This window comes from Oenanthe melanoleuca, chromosome 3 (assembly GCF_029582105.1).
Source record: "Oenanthe melanoleuca isolate GR-GAL-2019-014 chromosome 3, OMel1.0, whole genome shotgun sequence".
Classification (NCBI taxonomy): domain Eukaryota; kingdom Metazoa; phylum Chordata; class Aves; order Passeriformes; family Muscicapidae; genus Oenanthe; species Oenanthe melanoleuca.
The window spans coordinates 64023447-64048740 of NC_079336.1; the positions used below are offsets into that span (position 1 = coordinate 64023447).

Consider the following 25294-nt stretch of genomic DNA (forward strand, 5'->3'; position numbering starts at 1 on the left):
GCAAATGGATGTAGACAGAAGTGACAAAATCAACCTCTTACGTTTATCATTGCAAACTGAGATCATGCTTACATTAGCATTCAGAAATGCCAAGCTATTCTACTAAGGAAAAGGCTTTCGTCTAGATAAGGGTTTTTAACCTTGAAAATTTAATTCAGATTTTGGTACTTTTCAGAATTTTTTTACTTACCAATTAATGGTTCTGGGGTGGGATCCATATTCCAATGGGCAGTAGCAATTGGAGAGATTTATGCAACCCAGACACTATTCTGTTTACATTGTGAAAATATCTTTTGCCTGTCTAAACATGTAATTTTGGGCTATGTTCACACAGCCTCATCCAGCTGCTGCTCAGTTGTCTGTGGAAAGGCCAGCTGAATAGATAACTACATGATTGATTGGTTGGGTGGGTACTCTTTGATTAGCTGCCTACAGTCAGTAAAGTTTGTAGGCTTCCTCTCTAATCATCCTCGCTCCTGAAAGCTTGGTGAAAAGCTCAGCAGAGTAACGGGCTATATAGCCTTGTGTAAGTTAGAAGTATTTTGCTCTTTGAAGTATTCGCCTGTGTTTCAAAAACTTTGACAAAATATGCATCATTTTGATCCCTTGGACAAACTTGCTTATTCCTTAGTGGTTTGAGTTTTTTGTTTTGTTTTTTATTCCTTTAATCAAAACATGGGTGGGGATTGATAGATCCCCAGATAATTCCTTCTATTTGCTTGGGGTCATGTTTTAAACCAAGATGTTCTTGCTTTGTAAATCTCATGCATTGCAATTTTGGCTAAGTGCAGTTATTTACCCTCTTACAGCTTCATATCTGAACTGTGAACTCTGCAGATGTGAGTGAAATTCACTGTAATTGTCATTCTCTTTCAAGTAGCCTCCATTCACATGATTTGATAGGTAGGTGCCTTCATTTAAACTAACAGATGGTTAAGGTCTATGCGTGCTTTAATACAACATATAAAAAAGTGCCAGAAAAATCAATCTTGACTCCAACATTTAAAATATTTCATTACAAAAAGTTAGAAAGCTAGAAGCGGAGATAATGAACGACAATGCATTGCCTGAGGCTCAAGTGACTGGTAGCTAATATGGGCAGTGTGTAGTTAGCTGTAGGGACAGGCCACCAGCAGTTGATACATGCTGGACCGTAGCTGCTTTGCAGAGTACATTCCAGTGTTTGTAGGAAATCGTATTAGTTTTGGCTCTTTGTCATGGCTAGGTGCCAGAGCTTAGGACTTTTTTAAATATCGTTGTGGGTTTGTTTTTTTTTCCCAGTGGAAGAACTGAAAATAGCACTTGTTCTCTGAATAAGGAATTAGCATCATCACATTTCAGGAGATCAGGGTACTGGTCTGTTTTTTCAAATAAAGGTGGCAGCAGCAATTTTCTCAGCGCAAGCAAAGAATGAAAGCCTGGCTCACTTCTGTACCTAAACATTGCTGGTGTGGTTCTGATTCTTCCTTGGAGACCAAGTGAGCCATCTTTTAAGGTGTTCCCCCAGTAAAGGTTTAATTGGTTGTTGAAGATTAGCAGTGGTTACCCTTGCCAGTGATACAAAGGTAATGTGTCCAGATGTGGTGGTTTGACCCTGGCTGGAGGCCACCAAAACCTCTCTATCTCTCCCATTCTCAACTAGACAGGAGAGAGAAAACATAGCAGAAGACAAGATCAAGAGATAATGACAAGCAGAGATCACTCACCAATTATAATCACAGGCAAAACAGATTCAACTTGGAGAAATTAACTGAATTTACTGCCAATCAAAATCAGACTAGGATAATGAGACGTAAAACAAATCTTAAAACGCCTTTCCCCACCTCGTCTTCCTTTCAAGCTTAACTTAATTCCCAATTCTCTACCTCCTCCCCACCAGCAGCACAGAGAAATAGGGATTGGGCATTAGTCATCACATTGTTTCTGTCTCTGCTTCTCCTCAGGGAGAGGAGGCCTTCCCCCTCTCCAGTGAAAGATCTCTTCCATGGGAGATGGTTCTCCACGAACTTATCAGAGTGAGTCCTTGCCATAGGCTTCAGTTCTTCATGAGCTGCTTGAATGCAGATTCCTTCCCCAGGGTGCAGTTCTTAGGAGCAGACTGATTCAGCCAGCATGGTTCCCCCATGGAGTCACTAAGTCCTGCTGAGAAATCTGCTCTAGTGTGGGCTCTTCTTGCCATGGATCAGCATGTCCTTCCAGGAGCCTGCTCCTCCAAGGGCTACGGGTGAATCTGTGCTCCTCTGTGAACCTTCATGGCCTGCAGGGGCACACTGGTTCGTTCACTATGGCCTTTGCAATGGACTGCAGGAGAATCTCATCTTGGTCACCTGGAGCACCTCCTACCCTTCTTTCTTCACTCACCTGGGTGTGAGTTAAGGGATGTTCTTCCTGTCACATATTCTCATGCCTCTTTTCTCTGGCCACTTTTTTTTTTACTTTCATGCAATATCATTTCTTCCTTCTTAAAAATATGTTATCTCAGAGGCAGTACTGTCATTCCTGATTGGCTTGGCCTTGGCCAGCAGTGGGTCTGTCTAGGAGCCAGCTGGTGTTGGTTTTGTTGGGCATGGGGGAAGCTTCTGGCAGCTTCTCACAGAAGCCACTCCTGCAGTCCCATACGCAGTAGCAGAACCTTGCCATGTAAACCCCATACACAGGAATAGGCCACTCTTCTGTGGTCCTTAGGCACCAAAGACTTCACAAGATTGACTAATCCTGGATTTTTCATGAGTTGTGAGACAGATCTGTGTGTGTTTCTCTGCAGGTAGATGCAACCTCCAGTAGCCCTATGGTGTTTTTGGTGTTAGTATCTGACAGATAAAAAGGAGTACAGTTGAGCAGAACAACCACTGCTGGTGATTCTACACTGCCAGTGAAAGTTGACTCTTTTCTATCTCACTACACCCTGATTTTTTTAAAAAAAATAAGCATCTGAAAACGTAAATTTTAAAAGATTTGCAAAGTGATCATTTGTTTATCCTTTTTCTGTAGATTGGAGTTTAAGTGATGCCTTTAAGATGATGCTAGTTTGGTTTTTACAAACACCTTTGAAATGGATGTTCATTAATGACTGATGGTATTCACTGGATGTATTTTATGTCTGAGCATTTCTGCGAATAAAGTTGGATGTATTTTGTTCCAGTATTTGGAGCAGCTATTTCATTATCAAATCTACCCAAGATTTTTTTGTTCTATCCAAGATGGTGAAACTGGCCTTGGAGAACAGATGATACAAACTTTATCAGACCTACTGTTGTTCTTGATTGAAAGCTTTTCCCTGAGAACTTGGCAAGAGCATCAAGATATGTCTCTCTTTCAGTAGAGATGACATATATATTTGTGAGGGAGCTGTGCACATAGCGTACAGATAAATTACACTGAAGTAATCTATTCACCTTTTCTTTATGGTTTTCCCTTGGGATGCCTGTAATGGACCCAGTGTCTTTTGGCAGCTGTTTAGGTGTCAGCAAGGCACTATGTTTAGCGTGTGTGACAGTGCTTCAAAACTTTAAATTAATATAGAAATGGATGGGAGTCAGGATCAGGTCAAAATTAATTGAAATAAGAGGCATACACCAAATAAATTTGATCTGATTTTATTGATTTAAAACTGGAAAGCTTTCTTTCAGTTCTTAGCTAGTAATTATGGAGTAAGACTACCAGAGCATAATAGAATCATTTGGAAAAGACCTCTAAGATCTTTGGGTCCAATCCTTAACTTAGCCAACACCATGTTCATCACTCTTTGAAAAGGCAGCAGAATCTTTGAGTGGCCTTTGGTGAGCACATACTGTACTCAGTCCTAGTCACTCTCCATTGTCAACTAGATTATTTATTTCTTTTATTTGAGTTTAAATCCTTCTAAAGGATAGTTTCAGCATTGTCCCCTTTACACTGAGTTTTTATGTTCATCATGTTTATGCCAGTTTAATTTTTTATAGTATTTTAATAGCAGCATTAAGATAAATATTTTGTTTTGATTATTTATTTTTATTGCATACTTCATGTTTCATTTGAACTAGTGTTCTAGTTCTAGCCATCCCTTATGAGAACATGTTTTTAACCCTTCAGCCCTCTACAGTTTTAAGTGATTGATTTGTTAGGGATTAAGTGCTTCATTTAAAGCCAACCAACAAACAAAACCAATTTAAAAACAAGCCAACAAACCTCACAACAGTTAGAAGCAAGTAAGATTTGTTTTCTTAAGTATATGCTCACTAGGGATTTTAAGAGCATGAATATTGGTGTGTTTTTTTTTTTTTATAGAGGTGAAACTGTCTGTTTAGCTTGAATTGAAAAATGGGCAGATAATGTTTAATCCTTCCAGGGCAGGTTGGGGAAGGTTTCAATGATTTTAGAATATTCTATCCTGCTTATAAAATGAAGAGTTGAGATTATTGTGCAGTGTACAAATTTTCAGCTAGCAAAAATCGTCAGAATTTAGCAAGACTAAAATAGAGTAATTTCCTATGGTTACCAGATTTAGTACCTGGCTGATAAAATACTAAGAGAGAATTCACTAAGTGACTTAACCACAAAGATCCCTTTTATAGTTTGGAGCACTGTTTTACAGTAAAACTGAGCTTTTAGGCCTTGTACAGTCAATAAAATACTATGACTTAAAAAAACCATAAAGCATTTCTCCACTTCCCTCAGTTTACTAGAAGCAATGTGTTGTGGTTTAACCCAGCCAGCAACCAAGTCCCACACAGCCACTCACACTCCCACCAGTGGGACTGGGGAGAAAATTCAAAGGGTAAAAGGTAGAAAACTCATGAGCTGAGATAAAGACAGTTTAATAGGGAAATCAAAAGACACACACAAGCAAACCAAAACAAGGAATTAATTCACTGCCTGCCATGGCTCTGTGTAAGGCCTGCTCAGCAATAACAAAAAAATCTCTATATTACAACAGAATATCTCTATATTTGTGCCACGTTCAGCACAAATCCAAAACAGCTGCATAATAGCCACTGTAAAGAAAATTAACTCTAGCTAAAACCAGCAGACAGTGTAAAATCTTTGTAGAATAATTGGTTTATGTGCTTTGGTTTACTGTCTTACAACAGTATATCAGGGGAAGAAAAATCCGGATTTTCCCATTGTCTGTCATTCATAATTCTTTGCTATCTTGCTGAAGCAGGTGGTAAATGATATAGCACAATAGTAGTATGGAGATCTATTCAAAAGCTAGAATTGAATCTCTGCTATAAAGTGTGAAGTGGACCATAAAAATATATGAATTGTACTGGAGCACTAACTTGTTTGTTTTGTTCATTTTAATTTATTGCTCAAGAATCTTAATGATAAAACAATCCATGATTTATCAAAATAGAGATGATTACTTGCTTTTTAATACTCCATCAGTTTATAGTATATCAGAAAGTTGTTGATATGGGGAGGCTGACTGATTTGTAAATGGAAGTACAGAGAGACATGGGAAATTAAAGCCAGATTGCCTGTCACAAGAAGATAAATCTAAGTGGGATACTGTGCATGCTGATGTCCTGCAGAAATTTAAACAGTAGAGAGCTGGATTTTTAATAAGCCTGGCATTTGCAGCCTTTAAATTTTGAAAGACTTAGAGAGACAGCAGGTATGCAGGTTTTGTGACTACTATGGTAGTCTGTAGTTTTCATCTGTGCAGATTATTACAAGCACAAGAATACCTCCTTAGAGATTACGGTTTTAGATTTACAGTATTCCTTCTTTTCCTTCTTTCCATGATAGGAAGGTATTCATAAACTAGCATAGCATATGAGAAGGTCATAACCACCTTTATTATCTTTTTATTAGGAAGTGCTAGATTGTAATATCAAAGTTGAATTGCAGCTGGGTTTGGATGATCTAAACCTTCAGTGAAAAAAACAAAACTCTGCCTTGTTTGCATAGGAGTGACACGATGGAGTATCTTTTGAAAGTGACAAATTGATTTGGTTAATCTTGCTAAGGCTTGAGACTCCATTGAGTATCACTCAGATTTCTACCACCAGTCTTATATTTGTTAATGGTATTCTTAAATCCTGAACTGAAAGGATTTTCTTAACTCTGATGTTGGAAGGGAAAAAACAATCCGATACTTGGGATGCTGGGGAGTCTTAAAAAACTAAAAAAAAACCACCAGATATGAATTCTAATATAATTTTTAAAGCCTCATGATTTTGAAGATGAGCTGGTAGTCTTCTACTCAGTCTTTAAGGAAAGATCAAATTTAGTTCAGGAAACCATAAATAGCAGTGAAATACTCTGATAAGGGCTGTGAGCTTTAATCAGACAGGAGATTGTGAACATGCCTACACATGGTCAGAAGTAGAGTCAAAACATCAGACAAAGAGGACAGGGCTTCATGACTGGGCTGAGGAAGTCAGAGTGAGTACAGTGTATCATGGTGGGGCAAGTGTGCTTATGAAAAGGTAGTTCTCAAGACAGCACCTACAGGATCCTGATGTCCTGGGAAAGTGTGCAGGCCTTTGTTGCACTTCTGGGAATTTTCAGTAGATGCAAGGAGAAGCTCCCTCCATTGAAATGGAAAGGAGTCATGCCCTGGTCAGCAGGAATGAGTTTTGAATGAATTGGTTTGCCTTTGAGCAAGTCAGATTAATAATTTCAAAGTGCAGAAGAGTGAAATGGGAGCACTTGATGCTGGGCTTCCTCTGTTATTGACTCTGTGTCGTCTTCAACACAAGATCCATTTGTGACTTGAGACATGGATTGTGGTCTGTGAGAGAAAGTATTTTGGGCCTTGGAGTAATTTTAGTGCTGAGCTCTGGTTCTACTGGAAGAGTTGGCTAGCAGCATGTCCTCACTGCAGGTGCTTCTTGGTGGTGTTCCTTCCAGATAAAGAGACCATGCCATGATTTGAATCTGTTACCTGCAGGAACTGTGATGGAGCTCCCTTTGAGTTCCTGTGAACATCTAGAGCAAGAGCAACCTCAGAGGCAGCTCATTGGTAATGAGCATGTGAGTTACAGTCCAGCAGAACTGGCCTGTTTTACAAAATTAAAATCCAGTTATGGCCATAAATAACCTTTCCTTCATGCTGTGATTGACTTATGGAGTGTCTGTGCAAAGTACAATGGAAAGGACAAGCACACTGGAGACTATAAAATAGAACGTGGAGTTGCTGAAAGGAAGCCTAAAGTAAAGGGCAAGCTGAAATGCAGCATGACAGGTCCTTGGCAATGGTGAGACTGAGTTGCTGCATTAGCTGCAGCCCAATCAATAGTCAACCACAACAGCTACCAAAGAGTTAAACCTTAATGTGAAGAAAGACAAGTGCATACAGAGGAGTAAATTATTCAGTCTACTGCTCACCACATTCAAATCCAATATTATTGGCTCCCAGGGTGAATTTGTGAATATTGCATTGAAAAGATAGAAAAAACCATAAGGTAGTGAGGTTACTTAAGGGAATGCCAGTGCTGTGAAGTGTTATAAAAAGTTTTAAAACCAAGTTTAGTTACTTAATATCTCTCATTTTGCAAGTATCCAATGTAAACATGTGGGTTGGATGTGATAGGATTTACTACTTAAACAGAGAATAACTGTGCCAGTGTGTTCTGAGCACATCACAGAAAGTACAAAACCCTGGGCTCTGAAGGAAAACTGGTAGTTTTAAATTTTACTGTTCCAAGATACATATAACATGATGCTGCTCTGGAGTTAAAATCAATCTTGCACAAATTCTGCAGCTTAACGGGTTTTTGATACTACATGTTAAATCTTCAAGTGGAAAATGGGGTAATTAAAGTGACACTAAAAATCTTAATCTACCTGAACTCATGCTAGTTCTCTCAACAAATACCAGTATCAGTGAACTTTGTTCTTAGATAATTAATTTCCTTTATCATCTTATGAGGGAGGTGCTTACCAGAAAGATAACTTCCACAATGTGATTAACTTAAAAAGAGATAAATATACTGCTTTTCATAAGAAAGCTAATGAAGGTCTTCCAGTTATTTTTCTGTCGTAATCTGCATGCACTTATGTAGTAAAGAAGAAAAAGAGCAGCAGCTTTGTTCTGCATCCTGCTCTATAGTAGTGGCAATACCGTATTCTTTGATTCTTCTAAATTCTCTCCTGACATGTCTTAAAAAGAGATGTCTCCAAGACATAGACAGTAACTGTTCAGTTCTTCTTGGCACTGGGAGATAAGATAAAGCACTGTATCTGATTTTGGCCCCAAAAGAGGCCAACAAGTTGCAAACTGCTGAGAAAAGCAAGAAGAATGAAGAAGAGGTTGAAAAGTCTGCTGTTAAAGGCCAAAAGCAAAAGGTTTTATTAATCTAGAGGTGGCAGTTGTACACCATCCCAAAGCAATTACCTATTTGGTAAGGTGATTCCCTGTCACCTGCTTCATCCCTGAAAGGAGCTGGAACTGAGCTGCCATCACTTAAGTACCAGTGAGTATTGCTGAGTGATGAAAGCCAGGAGTGCCACTCACACTCCAGAGCTGCCTAATATCAGTGAGTACCCAAAAGTGCTGAGTGAGCAAGAGCATGTGCTCTCTACCAACTTGTTTGACTTTGTATACATGTTTGAATGTTGCTGTAACTTCCCATGCCTGAAATAAACCTGGTTCTGCACTCACTCCCTGTGGTGTGGGGAGTCTTGTGCAGCAGACTGAAGGCACAGATGTTTTGCTCTGCTGCAACCTGCTGTTGTAGACAAGTAAATCAGGTGTGAGGTATAAGATGAGCAAACCCTAATGCATTGACAGGATGCACCCAAAACCTTGAATATTAAAAATGGATCTTTGACCTTTTCTTTGTAACTTTCCCAGATTGTTACTGATGTTATCATTGTGTCTATAGTCACAGTATCTTGTAACAGGACCTGATCAGAGACTTAATGGGGATACTTTACTATGCTTTGGACTTAGATCTTTTTAGATTTGTAAGTGTGCAGAGCTTCTTCACAGAAAAATTACTGCAAGTTTTGATTTTGGCTACACAGATCTGTTTTGTAGGACACATCAGGGACCATAGGCTTTGGCAGACACTTCATAGTAATGCTTTTCTTTAGTCTTAATAAATTCGAGGACTGTCTACAACCAAGTTTCCTTTTGCTGCTGGTGCTCCATGCTTATGTTTTTAATTTAGCTTGGTGCTTAGGGACGTTGAACTATTAGAGAGCACATTTTAACTTAGTCTTCCAAATATCTCATCTGTCTAACAGATGAAATGCATTGTTTGTCATGGGGGGGGAAGAAGTCACCTTTTTTCAATTAAATTAGTTTCTTAATGAAAATGCAACAGAGGAATATCCTGTTTCTTCTTCTGCCTTATTTTCAATGCTCTGCTGCAGCTATATGGCATTTAAACTTTGAAAACAAACAAATTTCATCTTTACTTTCTTTTGTGGTTTCTGGTGTATTTTCAGTGACCCATAGAAGTGACCATGCTGTCTGGTCTGCTTTAGAGTTGATTAATTCAAAAAGCTTGTCTCTGTCCAGCATCACAATACTTTACAGGTGAATGTTTATATAACTGGAAATGTGTAGTTTAGATGGAAGGAGCATTCTAGCTAGTAGTTTATTTTGTTTACTCTTTTGTTCATTCTTCAGTCATGTTTTCTGCTGACATAACTTTGTATTACCAACTCTTATTGTGATTACTTTAAAAGTGAGCAAGTTGATGCTTGTATGGAATGAGATTTTTGAGCATCAATTCCTGAACTTAATTTTGGAAGGCTATCTATTAGTGAGTTTGTCTTTAAAGGCTTGTGAAAAACTTCAGTTAAAAAGAATATCCAGTGTATCTAAGAAGATCTCAAAGCTGAATTATCTGATCTGTGTTGATGAAATCCACAATCTGAGTCCAGATATTCTCTGGAAATGGTAGAAGATGAACTAAAAATTAAATGCATGGTGGGTAAAAAAATTCTGGAATGAGTTGTGTAAAAAAAATTCTTTAGGCAGCATGGAAGGATGTGCCTGCTAACATGCAATATATTTTTGGGAACACTGGAGAAAGAAGAGAGACACCGGAGAGGAATGGACTGCTGACAGCTCCCAGGTTTGTAGTTACCTTAGGAGTATCATTCTCCTCTCATGAGTCAAATGGGCCATTCCTTTGACCAATTAAGCTATTTTTTAAATTCTAATAATTCTTTATCAGTTGGACGGGAAAAGAAGAGGTTGGACTGGGAAGGTGTGATGCAGTATAAAGATTGGCCAGCCAATGTTTCATTGTTTCCACAATCTTACCAGTGCATTCTGTGTTGGTTGGCCTTATTCACCTGCTAAACATGGAGCACTGCCTTACCATAGATTAGTGTCTGCTCAGAAAGGAGGAGCCAGTTCTGACATCTGCTTCTGGCTTTAGTTGTGTGTAAGGACACGGATCACTTACATGCAGAAGGTGTGACTATAATGGATTGCTTTCTGAAAAAATGTCTCTGACTCATGTAACACCTGGACAGCTTGTATCTGGATTGGGAGATTTTTGACAAATGGGCAAATTTGCACTGGGATTCTCAGTAAAAGTGGAATTATTTAGGCCTATGAGTGAATCCTTACATCATTGACATTGCAAGTAATTATCCAGCCTATTTTTTTTTTTCTTAATGATGCAAAGCTTTATCTGTAGACAAAGCAAGCACTGAAGGTGAAAGCCTGAGCTTTTGTCTGGTTATCTGTTGAATGGCTCCCTTTCTGAGACTGGCAGACCTCTTTGCAGAGATATTGACAGTCATTTTCTGTAATGCAAGTCCATTTGGGATTAAACTTGCTTTTTCTTCTTGATTTCATTTCACAATGGTTCTTCACATTTTCTCTAACTGTGAAACAAAAGAAAAAAAATCTGTTTGAACTGGTAAGTAAATTGTCACGTAACTTTCCAAACCTTTGAAGAGAGCTGTTGTAATTATACTGTGGGTCTTACTATTTATTGCTGTAAGAGTTAATTTGTGTAATTCCAAAGTGAATTATGTGTTTGAATTGTTTATATTACCTCTGGGCATTGATGCAGTGCTCAGTAAAGTCACTCTGCAATTATTTTGCAGTTGTGTATATTGTTACATGAATATCAAGTTGCCAGAGCATCATCTCAGCAGTTAGTCAGTCTACATGATACCTACTCTTAGGTAGTAAGTAATAATAAAATGTAATCCAATTAGCATTTTGTAAGTGTCTAACTGCTGTTTTTCACTTGCTTCTCCTAATACAATAGGAGCCTTCTTTTCAAGTGCCTTCTCTGCCACATCCTTTGTGTTGTCTGAGTGTCTTGTGAGTATCATGAGGGAGAAAACAAAGTTCCTGTCTGGAGAAGCTTTCCATTTCTTGCATTTTTAGTTTTGCCTGATACAAACTCATGTTTCTGGATGAGGTATTTCTTCTCCTCAGAAATAACTTTGACATTTTCTAAATGCAGAAAGCAGATTTGCAGCATCCTAAGGGAGCTGGTCACGTTAAACAAATAGTTGCTTGTACACCAAAAGCCTGTGTACTGCATGGCTTTGTGCACTGGACACACCCTTTGGGGCATTTGGGGTGATAAGTGCAATGGTGACGTAAATGGATGAAACATGAGCAGAGCTTCAGGAGTGCACCCCAGAAAGCCAGCCACACTCAGCAGTGCTGCAAGGGAAGTTTTGGTTACCACTCAAGATTGTTCTTCTGAAGTGAGCTTTGAGCTGTGGTGTTTATCTTGAATCTTGTCTGATTAGACCTAAGTGCATTCACAATGTACTGAAATAAGGCATTGATATATTGGTCTCCTTTAAACTAAACAAGTGTCTGAAAATAATAGTCCTGTATTTCCTTCTCCTTTGTCTGCAGTATTTGCTGTGGTTTCTTTTTAGGGATTACTATGGTTATTGTTTGTATGCAGAACAGAATTGTGCTACCTAGGAAGGTGAGTTTCAGAAACAAATGTGAGAACTGGTAACTACTGTCAGTTTTTCAAGCTGACAAAGTTGTTTTCACTTAGAATAGAGAATTTACAAAGGCCTCCTTTAATTTTATCTAGTTTTTAAAGAATTGTATTTATAAGATTCACCCAAAGTTATTGGATAATCCAGTCAAGGATTTAATTAGAACTTGAGTGTAATCTGTATGCAGTAAAATTGCACTTGACTGAAGTACCAATAAAGAAAAAAATTTGCTCACTCTCTTGCCTAGTCCAAACTGATAGGAAAATCAAAGCAGTTAATACTTATGATGCATTTAAAAATATTTCTAACTTTACAAACTCTCATCATTAATCTAATTTCTGGGATGCTAGGCAAACATACAGTGTAGATGTTCTTGCTCCTTCACTGACACTTGTCAGCATCTACTTATCATTTCTCTTGAAGGCTTTCACTTACTTACACAGCAAAGTATTCCAGAAGCATATGTCTGAGCAGAGGAGTAATTCCCAATCCACACGTTGCAGGGATGTGACAAGTAGTAGTTTTAGTGTTTGTTTTGCAAAGAACTGAACCAAAAAGGGGGCAATCCAGAATAGGGCTCAAGTTCTTTTCCATTATGGTGTGATAATCAGCATAATAAAATGTGTTTAAATGTTAACCTTTCAGATAGCATTAACAGTAGTTTTGGGAAAGGTTAGCTCCAGCTGTAGTACAGAGATGTTAAATTCATCACCGTTGGAGTTCTCTAATAATTGAGGCTGAAACTTTGCATTTCATAGGAAGCAAGGCTTCTGAAGGAAAGATTGATCAAGAAATATGGGAACTGTATTTCTCATAGAAAAGTCTATAAAAATGTTACAAAACAGTAAGATTTAGTGTTTGTGTGGTGTTTCTTTGAGCCTTGAGAGGCCCTTCTTTGTTTGCTGAATCAGCAGATGCAATGTCCTGCAACTTGAAAGTTTAACTGAGGCCATGATCACCCAATATCTACTCCTTCCCAAGGTAATTTGGGGAAAATGGCCTCCACATTTGTGTTGCAGTACAGGATATCCTAAGCATTGCAACCAATAACAGCAGTAATGTTCATTTGGTCATGAAATGTAACAGTGAGAGCCAAGTGCCAGTAGGTTCCCATTAAATATAAGGGAATACAGATGTTTTCTTTTTTTTTTTCTTTCTAGTTAGCAGGTCTCTTTGAAAGCAGTCTGAAAGGTTGCCTGACAAATAGTTTTGCTTCCCTGATGATCTATTAGCAGTTCAAATGCAGTGAAGAAGTACTCTGCTCTGAAAGTGCCATATGCCTCATCTGACTGCTTTTGTTAGAAATCCTTCTGTAGGAGAACATGACTGCATCAAGAGCAGGAGTGACTGTATGTTGAGACACACCATCACTTTGGCCATTCCTTGTGCTGAACACAGGTTGCTTGAAACCCAGGTGCAGGCTCTGTGTCAGGAAACATTTGTGCCATTGTCTTAATAGAAAAAAGGACTTTTCCTAAGTGCTGTGTATGCACCACTGTGAGTGAAACTGTGAGCTCCTGACTCTGTGAGCCAAATTCAAGGCTTGAAAATAGTTTCTTCTGGGCCTATATTATCACATGCTGCTAAATGCTATACAGCAAATACTTGCATAGTGCAATAGTGTGACTTCAGAATGCCTTTTGCTGAAACAATAGCCCGTGGACATCATCCAGGAACAAAATAAGGCTGCATCTGTCGTACTGTGAGACACTGACTTAGTTTTTCCTTGTTCTGGTTTCCAGGGAGGAGAGCAGGGTACAAGAGTTAGTATGGGCTGGACACTATCCCCAGTGGCCAACTTGAATGTGGCTGTTCTATTTTGAGATTTAATGAACATTACCTGTACAGAAGTGATCAGACTGTGCCAGTTGGCCTCAGGCCCCCTGTGTATTGATTACTCTGCACTTAGATCCTTGGCCAGTGGCATGATTTGTTCTCTGAGTGTTTGAAAGATTCATGTTTATATTTGAAATTAAAAGATTAATTTTAGCTCTGTGCAACTGGTTGTTGTTTGGTTTCTTTTGTTTCTTTTTAAGCTGAAGTTTTGCAATTCAAGCATTCATTCCTCCTGCATTATGTCAGCTTGACTTTGAGTTGCCAAACTGTAGTGCAAATTCACTCCTTTTAATTCTTTTTATGGGAGATAGTCAACTAAAGATGACTATTTGTATTGATATTACAAACAGTAAGCTCAGGATCGTTATCAACAATTACACAGTATTTCTGGAGTAGTTGCCAATCTTTTAAACTGCATCTCGAGGGGGTAATCTCACCTTGTCTCCTCCCTGAGCTATTGCTGTTTCTCTTCTGGAGAGCTTCTACCTTGCTAAAAGAAGTGAATGCTTCTGACCTGGGTAGGGCCATAGAAATTATCCTCTATGTGTCTGTTGATTTAAGGTAAAAACATGTGATGCAGAGGTACACAGAAACAAAAATATCAATAGAGTGACTCAATTTTTTTTTTTTTTTTCAATCTTTGTTTAGGTACTTCCTTTCCCCAGTCAGGTGGTCTACAACAGAGTTGGAAAGTGTGGGAGTCGAACTGTGGTTTTGCTTTTAAGAATTTTATCAGAGAAACATGGATTCAACCTGGTCACATCTGACATCCATAACAAAACAAGACTGACCAAAAATGAACAGGTAAGTTACTCCTGCTTGTCTTAGATCCTGTTTTCTTATTACATGTGTGAAACTGAGAAACAAAGGCATATGCTAGCAGATAATGCTATTGAGAAGATGTATTGCTACTTTGTCCTGAGTAATCATGTGGAATTCATCATTCTCTGAGTGACTTCACTTAATAAGAGAAATGGGTGGCAGAGCCAAGAGCAACATGATGTGGCAGCTAACCAGAAAAACTAACTTCCAGTGAGGCAGCTCTTGAATTTAGTCAGCATAGCAGTTAGAGGCAGGAAAGGTTAGTACAGTGAAGTGCTAACAGATCTGGGACGTGTATTAATGTATTTGCAGCCATTTATTGCACAACCAGGACACCTTATTCAGACCTAGTTTGGGTCTTAAATAGAGCAGGAGTATATAATAGCCCAAAAGGTCCTTTTTGATGATTCTCTTAATTTGCTTCAAAAAGTTGTTTCCCAGGGCCATGCTAACCCATGTTTCTATAATATGACATGTCCTCGATCCTATCTCCGTTTCTTGCTTATCTGTCTTTTTCATGTTTGTTGCACAACGCTCCCTAAAGGAAGTGAAAATACCACATAAAACCTCTTTACCCAGACATCCTTTTTCATGTTCTCTTGAAATTGTAGGAGGATTATTTTGGCAGCTTTGCTTCCATGACGGGTCCAGTTATTTAAATTTTCTTCTCTTCAGGGTACACGTGTACCCACTGTAAGTATCACTTCTGTCAGTAGATTGATACCAGTAGTGTAGGAAAACCGCAGACTCAGAGCGCATGTCCGTGGTCGGATGTGCACACGTTGCCCACTGCTGCTATTTTGAGCTACTGATCAGGTAAAGGCTGCAATTGCTGCCTGTGTCACTTCTAGAAATAGCAAACCACAAAAGGATGTGTGCAATGATCGAATATGAGTTTGGGCCTGCCAGTGACATTGTGCTGTGATTGGGGGTCATTCACTTGCAGCCTGTTCACGGGCACAATTTGTTATTTTAGATGCAGCAGTTCATTCCAAATTAAACTTTAGGAGCTGATATTACTCCTGCAGGTCCCACCTTCCTCCTCTTCAAGGTGTCCATTGGGGTTCCACTGCAGCTGGCTGACCTAACACTTCATAAGGCAAGTTCAGCCAGAAATGGGGTCCAGCTGGGCAGGGCTGCCATGCCAGCCCAAATGCAGCTCCTGTGTGTGGTGGGTGTGGCACCCCAGTGACAGGCTGTGGAGGGGGACGGTGTCCCCTCACTGCCCCTGCTTATGGCTCTGCATCTGCTGCAGCATCCCCGTGTGTATCCTACCGGCAGCACCGCGCAGCCTGCGAAGGTTGCAGTGCGGTCCCATCAGAAAGGAGTCAAACTATCCTGTGCTACAGAGCCTGTCTGGTTAGTTTTTCTGCTGGGATATGAGGTTTTATGTAGTCCAGTATGTGGAGGTTCCAGAGAGGCCCAGACATTTCTTTTGATGCAACCAATACACCAACAGACAATTATCTGCATTACCTTTTGCACTCCCTAAGCAGTTAAGTTACTAAATGGCAAATATGTTGGAAGTATTGCTACAGAGCTGATGATTTACTCTATAGTTTGCCCTGCCATAATTTGAGTCTCTTTATTTTCATTTATGATTGATTTCCATAGTTACAATAGACTCATAATTTAATGAGTACTTTTGCTGAAAAGTGCCTTTGATCACCAGAAAACATGCTTGGAGATAGTAACTATTCTGTTGTTCAGGGCATTTTTAGTTGTCTTCTCAATTTTTAAGAGCAGAATATGAAAAAATAAATGATGTTTTCCACCTTTAATGTGGTGTACACAAGAGGAAGTTAAGGCAATGAATGATCTCAGGCTCCAGGCATTGGAACAAGAAAAAAGAGAGCTGGGCTGGGCTGTAGGCTTCCAGCATGAGCCTGGGCTTCTCACTTGGGATGTGTCTCTCTTCCTTCTGTCATTTCTCTGTCCTGTGTTTGGTTAAAGCCCTGATCCAGCCAAGACTTTTCTGTAAATATTTAGCTTATGCAGTCTGCTGTTGTTAAATAAAGTTAAGCATGTAGGTGTTTTTAATGACTGTGGGGATTGCTCATAATTGGAATCCATATTCTCGTTGTCTTTTCCAGTCTACTTCCTACTAAGAAATTTTCCCAACTTATGTGTGTCTGCCAGCAATTAGAAGTGCAGCCTTTGAACATCTGTTGGCATAAAGGAGTGAGTTCTGGAAACAGATGTATTAATATATGGCTTGCCATTTGCTATAATATTTTCAAGTCAATTAAATACAGGAAATAACACATAATATTAATCTAATTGATCTGGCTTTAAAGTGCCACTCAAACTGTTGCAAAATGAAGTCTTGCCCTGCCTTTGTCCTCTACTCCCATTTTATTGCATTCAGGGAAGTAAGAATAAGTATGCTTATAGGTATAGAAATGCCAGTCACATACAAGAGTAATTGGTAGTTTATCGTCAAATTGTTTCCTTCTACCACCCATTGTTAACGGCTGTGCAGCCAAGTTTATATGTCATTCCGGTTCAACACACTAAAAATCCATCACTAATTCTTCTTAAATGCTTTTAAAGACAGAAAATTGGTCATACTAGCTTGGGGAGGTGAAGAAATTCTTGAAACCATTCCAAGCTTTTGAGAGCTGAAAATGAAGATCTAGTCTCATTCCTGAGAGTCGTGAGTTGTTTATGGAAATGAGTACTCAGATGAAAGTGATGTACAAAAGTTCTTGTAGGTACTTGTGCCTTCTGAGCCTTACATACCTTCAATAGAGACTGAAGGCAGTGGAAGAATGTAAAGAGCTCACAGGAAAGATAGATACAGAGATTTTTTTATTTTTTTATTTTTTTGTGTCAATATTAATGGAGTGTTATCTATCACCATAGTGTGATAAAGCAGACTGCACTGGAAAATCCCAGTAGCCTCACCATTTTTATACATTTTGACCTCATTCTCACACTGAAATACAGCATCTTAAAAAAAAATAATAACATTTTGGCTGTTACTTGGGTGGGAATGTTATCCGATTATTTCCTTTTGTTCCCAGTAGAATTTACTTACTGCAAACCTCAAACAAAGCAGGGTTGCTCTGAGTGGTCAGCCCAGGGACTGGGCTAGCCATCTCCAGAAGAGAGAAAGGTGACCTGTCTGGAAGGCAGGAGTTGAGTTTTTGTGCAGGAGCAATGCTGTGGCTGAGAAAATCCATCCCCCACGTTTCTCCCCTCTCAGGGAGGGCTCCATCCTGCCCTCCTGGAGTCACTTCACGGTGCCATCTGCTGGAGCGTTGTTTGCAATGCAGCACCAGCCCATTGCAAGCTCATTTCAAGAGCTAATTAGCGTATTTTCAGCAATGTTTCACTGAAGCTGCCTAATTCTTGCAGGAAAGCTCTGGGCAGCAGTGAGAGAGAGAAATAGCTCTTTATGGGCCCTAATCCTAGCAGGTACATCCTGCTTTTGTATTTCTCAAATATTTTCTACATCTTCTCCCCCCAACCATGGATGTGTTCTGACTCATCTCTAACAGTTTGCCAGGGTTGTTTATCTTCTGCTGCTTGTTCTTTATTTCTTTTCAAACTCAGGATGATGTGATCATCTGTATTTGTATGTCATTCTCCTTCATCGCTCATTCCATCCAAAAGTACTTTCTTTCTTCAGCCCTCATCCTTTGCTCACTGTTGCTCTCTGTGAGTCCTTTACATCTTATTTTCTTTATTTCTTGTTTCATCTTACAGAAACAAACATACAAACAAAAAAAATCTAACAATCAAAACCACCCAACCAAACTTACTCTTCTGGGAGACACTGGGTCATTTTTCTTTCTGTTGTGTTTTTCTTCTTTAACATAATCTTAGAAGGAGTGAGGGATCACTATGTCTTTCTGAGCAAAACATTTGGGTTGTTAGGCTGAAATCAGTTCAGGACAGCATGATGAGAGAGGGAGAGACCCATGCAAAATATGGCCACAATTTGCATGTGGCCATGAGCCATTACAGTTATTTATTTTTCCCTCCTGACATCTGTGTGTCATTTCAGTTGAGCCTTACTTACCCTTTTGGCAGGGTTTTTAGAAGAATGGATTTTGGTTGTTTGTTCTTATGCACATTGTAGCTTTATCCACATCTGCTTACAAGTCCAGTTGACCATTAAGTGTCTAAATATGAAGGTACTCTAAGTCAAAACAAAATTCTGTTTCTGCTTTGGAGCAAGCTGTTGTCTTAGCTCAAGAGATTGAGTTTGGTAGCAAGAGATGAAAAAGAAGCCAGGAGCCAGATGCTGTCCTGCCCTGTGTGCATCTTTCCAGCCTCCCTTTGTTCCTGAGGCTGAAGTGCCTGTGCCTGTCCAGCAGCAGGTTCAGGTGGCACGGACATCTGGTGAAATGGAATGAGAAACGTGGCAGTGCTGAATTGCTGCCAGCCCTGGGGACAGCTGGAAGCCGAGGGAAACTCATGTGATGCTTTGTAACACTCGCATACACCCCCAGCTAAGTTTATCTAGCAGTATTCTACTAGAGCTGCCTGTGTTTTTAGATTTAGTGGGATTACTTTGGGTATAGTATTTTATATCTCCATATTTATACTCCAGTAGCGTTTTTTCCATTTATTTCAAGAAAGAATTACAGTCATGACCATGGGGGCATGAACCAAGTTTTTATAGCGGATCGGTAACTTCCTTCTGCTGTCTTCCTTCCTTACTTCATGCAGATAGAGCAACAGAAGTAAAATGCAAAATATAACAGAAGTCTTCATACAATTCTGAGAATTTCACTTCTCCTGTACCTTGTCTTAATAAAAACCAAAACCAAAAAAGGAATCTGTAGTGGTTTGACTACAACAGAATCCAATTGAGGCATCAGATACACAAGTTCCAGGGTCTTCTTTGTTTGATTCTGCAAGGTGAATGAAGAACGTAATTTTTCGGCAGAGTGAGTTTCCAGTTCTAAACAAATATCAACATGTTGGTTTTCTAGAAAAGCCTTTGTCTCTTCAGAGCATAAAAAACCAATACTCAGTTCCTTTGTGCTAAGTATTGCAAAGCTTCCTGGGCTTTCTATTTCTGATCTTTGCTCTTCAGGCTTATGAATTTCTCACCCAATCCATTTATATTGTACTGAAGAAGCTGTGCAAAGACCTGTTTGTGCTTGAATCAAGCAGGCCAGACTCCATATATGACTAAGTAAGGAAGGGATGCTATTCCATTCTTGACTCTTTTTTAATTTAATGATCATGTCCATGGTGTTGCTTACACTGTTCCATTTTGATGATCTGAAAATTCAAATTATTTATTTTTTTAAAAATAACGTTATGTGAATGAGCCTGGACTAGAATTTAGCATCATCTTTCTAAAAGTGCCCATTTAGTTTGTATTCCTAATTTGTTGTAATAGGAGAAGGAATTGTAAGTCCTGATTTCTATATATAAACAAGCAAATCAATTGGTGTCTTGGCTGTGTTGGCAGCATTTATTGTTCCACAAAAATGGCCACTGGCTCAGCTCCTGCTTTCTGTTACTGTTTCAGGCATTTTACATTTTTGGCATTGGGGTGAATAGAGCTAGTGTCTTCAGGAGGCAGCTGCCATTTGGAAAGCTCTTGCAGATTTAGAAAGAGTTTAGATTTTTCCTATCATTTATGCCTTTCTTTAAACTGATACTCACTTCTGGAAATATTTTGGAAGTACATAAGCTCCATGGTAGCAGAATGGTGTCTGCAGCTCAACCTTTCTTGCTTAGATATAAAATATTCATTATGCTATCTTGATGACAGTGTTTGGGAGGGATAGTGGGGAAGGAGGTCCTGAGTAATTCAGGCTTGAAAATTATATCATCATATGTTGTTTGAAAGTTTTATGTTTGTCTCAAATTGTGCATTGATGTAATGTGAAAAATTTGATTTGTTAATTCTTTTTAGATGGAATTGATCAAAAACATAAGCACTGCTGAGCAGCCCTATTTATTCACTAGACATGTTCATTTCCTCAACTTTTCAAGGTAAGGTGAAAAATCTTTTTCATTGATTTCTATTAATTGTAATACATAAAAAATTTTCCCTCTTTTACTCAAACAATACAATGCACTTTTTTTCCTTCCTTCTGGCACTAGAATTCACATTCCAAAGTTGTTGGGGTTTTTTTCACCACACTCACTTTTCTGTAGCATAATTATATACAGGATGTTTGTGAAAAGCTAGGATGCTATTATATGCTTTTTTGCCTCTTGAGATGATTATGATTTACAGTGTTTCCTGTCAACATGCAAGAGATGGTAACTTAGGTCTTTGAACTGTGCACTTGTGTTTTAAAAGTGGCAGAACACTTCTGTTAATGTTTCATCTCTGTATAACCAGACACTAAAAGGAGATTGAAAACTGCGCTGAGTTCATTAATTTTGTGCCTGGAATGACTCTTCAGCAATATAACCCATTTAATTTTGTTCTGACAAAATAGTCCCCATTCCATAGGCTATGGAAGTATTTTTAAACCATGCAAACAGATTATGCTCTATCATGGGAGTGCAGTTTCTTCTGGCACATATTTAAAAGTATGCAGCAAGACTCTAGGGATTTTTATAGCACGGAATGTGAAGAAAATTGAATTTGGATGAAATTTATAAGGAATTTTTGAAAGGACTTGAATGAGTGATGCCAGTTAGCATTTAGCCAGGATACAGAGGTTAAAGCTGACTGCAGATGGTTATTGCCCAGGCTGTGAATTTAATCTGGAAATGATATTCAGGAACCATGCTATCTGTGCCACCAGATTGGATTCCTTGCATTTAGATTTTTAAAAATTCTGTAGAATTAGGAATGTAGTGCAGATCTTGGCAAGAGCTTGCCTAAAAACACAGCATTTTGTTTGCATGGTAATGTGAGTGCATGGCTTCAGACTTCTGTAGACAGTGCAGCAAGAAATTACAAAATTGGGGGTGGAGTGTTTTTAGTTTTGTTTTCTTAGATAATAAAATATTTTGAGCAATTGGAAATTCACTTGATGTAGAACTTAAATATATGCATGATATTTTACATAGAAACAAGAAGAGTTAACTGTGTTGTCTCTTCTGATTCCTCGAGAGATCTATTTCTAATGTATAGTGCTCTTTCTTGCAAACCTGGAAACATATATTTTGTTTTATTTAGAGTGTCCTTGGTTTAACTAGTAGGTGTGAAGTAGTGAAAAGGCTGATGAGACTTCTGAATCAGACAACACTGAATTGCAGCAACATTGCTTACTAGTGTTCAGCACTTCTTCATGTTTTCTGATAAATTAAACATTTTTGGAGGTTTTAGTTTCAAAATTTATTAGCAGGGTTATACTTAACAGTGAAGTAGCGTGTTTTATATTTTCTGGCTTATTTAATTCTATGATTTCCTAATGAAATCAGTTTTTAAAAAAATGGATTGCCAAGTATTGCATTTACAGAAATTTCAGGAAAATTATAATATAAAATTATATTTATAAAATTATAAATATTACAATACTATGAAAATGTTGCAGTTTTGCTTGATTTTTTTAAACCATTTATAGTTCCTATGAACTTCTATCTCTAGTGGTTAGCTGGACTCAGATTGTCTGTGGAATACTGTTCTTCCAATTTGCCCCAGCTTTTCTGCCAGCTCAACATAAAAGTCATGCAAAACTCCTCAGACTAAAAGAATGGGGCTTAGAATTTTGATGTGGCGTTATCTGGCTGATAGCTGAAGACCTCAGACAATAGCTTGGCATGAGCAGCCATCACAGTGGGGAGCAGGACCCATGCACAGTGATGGGCAGGAGACAACAGCTAACTCCTGACTGCAGGTTTAGGGCAGCTCTAGATCCATGAAAGGCTCAAAGATCAGCCTGAAGATTAAAAAAACATATTTTGGTGAAACTTCATGCACCCTCCCAGGAAAAGGCATGTCATTGCAGCAGAGCCATTACTGGAATCCATGAATTTTTGCAGGAGTCATTTTTGGGTATCAGTCCAGTGACTCACTTCTCTTGTTTGGCATTTTAGACTTTTGAAACCAAGCTTTTGTTCATAGGAAGGGAAAAGTATTTATTCTCCTTCCTCCTGCATGTATTGAGCTGGCAGAAAGTGAGGAGTTAGAAGGCACGATACTTTGCTACTCTTTTGGTAGGTCACATTTGGAACAAAAGAAGTCTCTTCTGCTTGTCTTGCATCTCTCTGCTTGAGAGTTTTCAAGATGTGTAGGGATTGCATTAAACTATTTAGACCGTATCACCAAGGTACTATGAGAAGCAGACAAAATGTAAGCAGAGTAATGAAAAATGTGAATCTGATTTGCTTTGACTTAAAATAAAGATACAGAATCATTTAGGGTAGAAAAGATCCTTAAGATCATCAAGTCCAATTGTTAACACAGCACTGCCAAATCTGCTGCTAAACCATGTCCCTGAGTGCCACATCTACATGTGTTTTAAACATCTCCAGGGATGTGGACTCAGTCACTCCCCCAGACAGCCTGACCACCTTTTCCATGAAAACTTTTTTCTGAATATCCAATCTAAACCTCCCTGGCACAACTTGAGGCTCTTTCCTCTTGCCTGGTCGCTTGTTAGTTGGCAGAAGAGACCAATCCCCACCTGGCTGCAAACCTCCTTTCAGACAGTTGTAGGGAGCAGTAAGGTTTTCTTTGGACCTCCTTTTCCCCAGGTTAAACAACCCCTGCTCCCTCAGCCACTTCTCATATGACTTATTGTCTTGACCTTTCATCAGCTCTGTTGCCCTTCTCTGGACACACCAGTTTGTCTAGGAGAATGCTGTAGGGAACTGCCACAGGCTTTTCTGAAGTCCAGGCAGACAACGTCCACTGAGCAGGTCATCTTGTCACAGGAATTGGTCAGGTTGGATGAGCAGGACCTGCCTTTCACAAACCCCAGATGTCTGGGCCTGGCCCTGGGTTGTTGTGCATGTGCCATGTGATGGCTCTCAGGATCATCTGCTCTGTAACCTTCCCTGCCCCAGCATCAAGGAGGCTGGCAGGCCTGTGCTGCCCTGGAGTTTCCTTCCAGCCCTTCTTGTAGATGGGTCTCAGTCTGCTGCCTGCCAGTAACAGGGACCTCCCCGCTGATCCAGTACTGTTGGTAAGTGATGGGAAGTGGCTCAGTGAGCACTTCTGCCATCTCCTTCTGTACCCTTTGGTAGATCCCATCTGGCCCAGTAGACCTGTGTGTACCTAGCTGCTCACTGGCCACTGCTCACTTTCCCCTTGAATTAAGGGGACTTCTTTCTGCTCTCTGTCTTCTAACTTGGGGCAGGGAGCCCCAAAAATAACTAATCTTTTTATTAAAGCCTGAGGCAAAGAATGCATTAAATACCTCAGCCTTTTCCTCATCCTTATTGGTGCTTCTCAGCTTCCCGAACAGTAGTAAAACAACAAGCTTTTGTTGTGTTTTTTGGGGTTTTTTTTTAAGATTGCTGATGTGAATAGCAGCAATGACAAATCAATTGAATTTTCTGCCTTTGTGCCCTGTACCCGCTTATAAACCTGTCAGCACTTAAAACTCTCTGATTATTCACAAAAGCATCACAGCATTTACTTATGATTGTTTCCAAGTGAAAACCAAAAAAAGGTTGTATCTTCTTTCCAGAATAAATCTCCAGTGGAAGTGAGCTAAGCCTTCAATGGTGAGTTTGAGTACATGCATGTTTTCTGAAGCACCATTAGTTTTGCTGAACAAAGTTCTAAAACCTTGAAAATCTCATCCTGCCCTGAATGCTTGCCAAGGCAGTTTTCCCCTCATTCTTGAACAGTTTTTTAAGAGTGCCTGTTGGTTCAGCTGAGTAAATTAACCTCCCTTTACTCTTCTTCGTCTTCTGATTCAGTTCTATCTTTTCTCAATCCAAAGTAGTGCAGAGAGACAGACGAAAAGATAAATCTTAAAAGCAGATATGAAGACAAATCTTCCACCTTCAAACAGAAAATAAAAAACTTTCTTGTTCTTCTTTCATGATAGTGAATTTCTACATAACCCTTGTCACAGAGAAAGCTTTTATTCAAAGTGTTTTACAGCTTCTGTTCCCCATCTATCCAGTGCAGTTACACCAGTGCAGTCTACCTTTAGGAGATGACCCCGTGCTTCTGAAGGGTGGCTGCTCCATCCAGTCCATTTCAGGATTGTTTCTTTGGTAGAAAGTGGTGCTGGTATTTTATTGGTTTGGCGATTTATTGTCTTTTTCTGATTTGATTTTTATAAACTAATGTTGCTGGGAAAAACATCCAAAGTGTTAATCAGGAGCAAATAGTAAATAAAGTCTGTAAAGATTTATATGTTGATACATTTGCTGAGATTGCAGGTGTTGCTGGCAGATCCAGGCAGTACAGTGTTGGTGTGCAGAAGCTCTGAAAAAGCAGAAGAGAGATACAAAAAACTATTTCAGAATAGATGCAATTTGTTCACTGTGCTTTATCATAAGTGCCTGTTGTCATCTAGTTAGTCCAAAAAAAAATTAATCAAGAAGAAGCTTCAAGTTTGTGGAGAAACCCCCCTTGATTTCTCAGTTATGTGCTGAATTAACTGTAACAGTCATTGGGCAGTGACTCAAGACACTTGGTGAGTGCTCCAAGTTTCACAGATTTCAGAGAAGCAGGAAGAACATTTGCAGGAATGCAGAGGCGGGTGGCAAGGCCATGGTTTTGGGTAAGGATGAGTCAGGAATGTGAGGAATTGCACAACTCCTGTTTTGGTCACGGAAAGGAAGCACATCTCTCTCCAACATCAAACTGTTATTTTCTGGGCTTGCAGTTAAGGACCCAAGTTCAGGCAGAGCAGGGAGCTTGGGTGTT

At 39.3% G+C, this 25294-nt stretch overlaps 1 protein-coding gene across 1 annotated transcript in view; it reads left to right on the top strand.

The window, feature by feature from the left end:
- UST (uronyl 2-sulfotransferase) overlaps positions 1 to 25294 on the top strand; it is a 147306-nt gene that overhangs the window by 56257 nt on the left and 65755 nt on the right. The window contains exons 3-4 of the mRNA XM_056488079.1: positions 14359 to 14514; positions 20417 to 20496. Coding sequence (XP_056344054.1) covers positions 14359 to 14514; positions 20417 to 20496 — 236 coding nt within the window. The remainder of the gene's footprint in view (positions 1 to 14358; positions 14515 to 20416; positions 20497 to 25294) is intronic.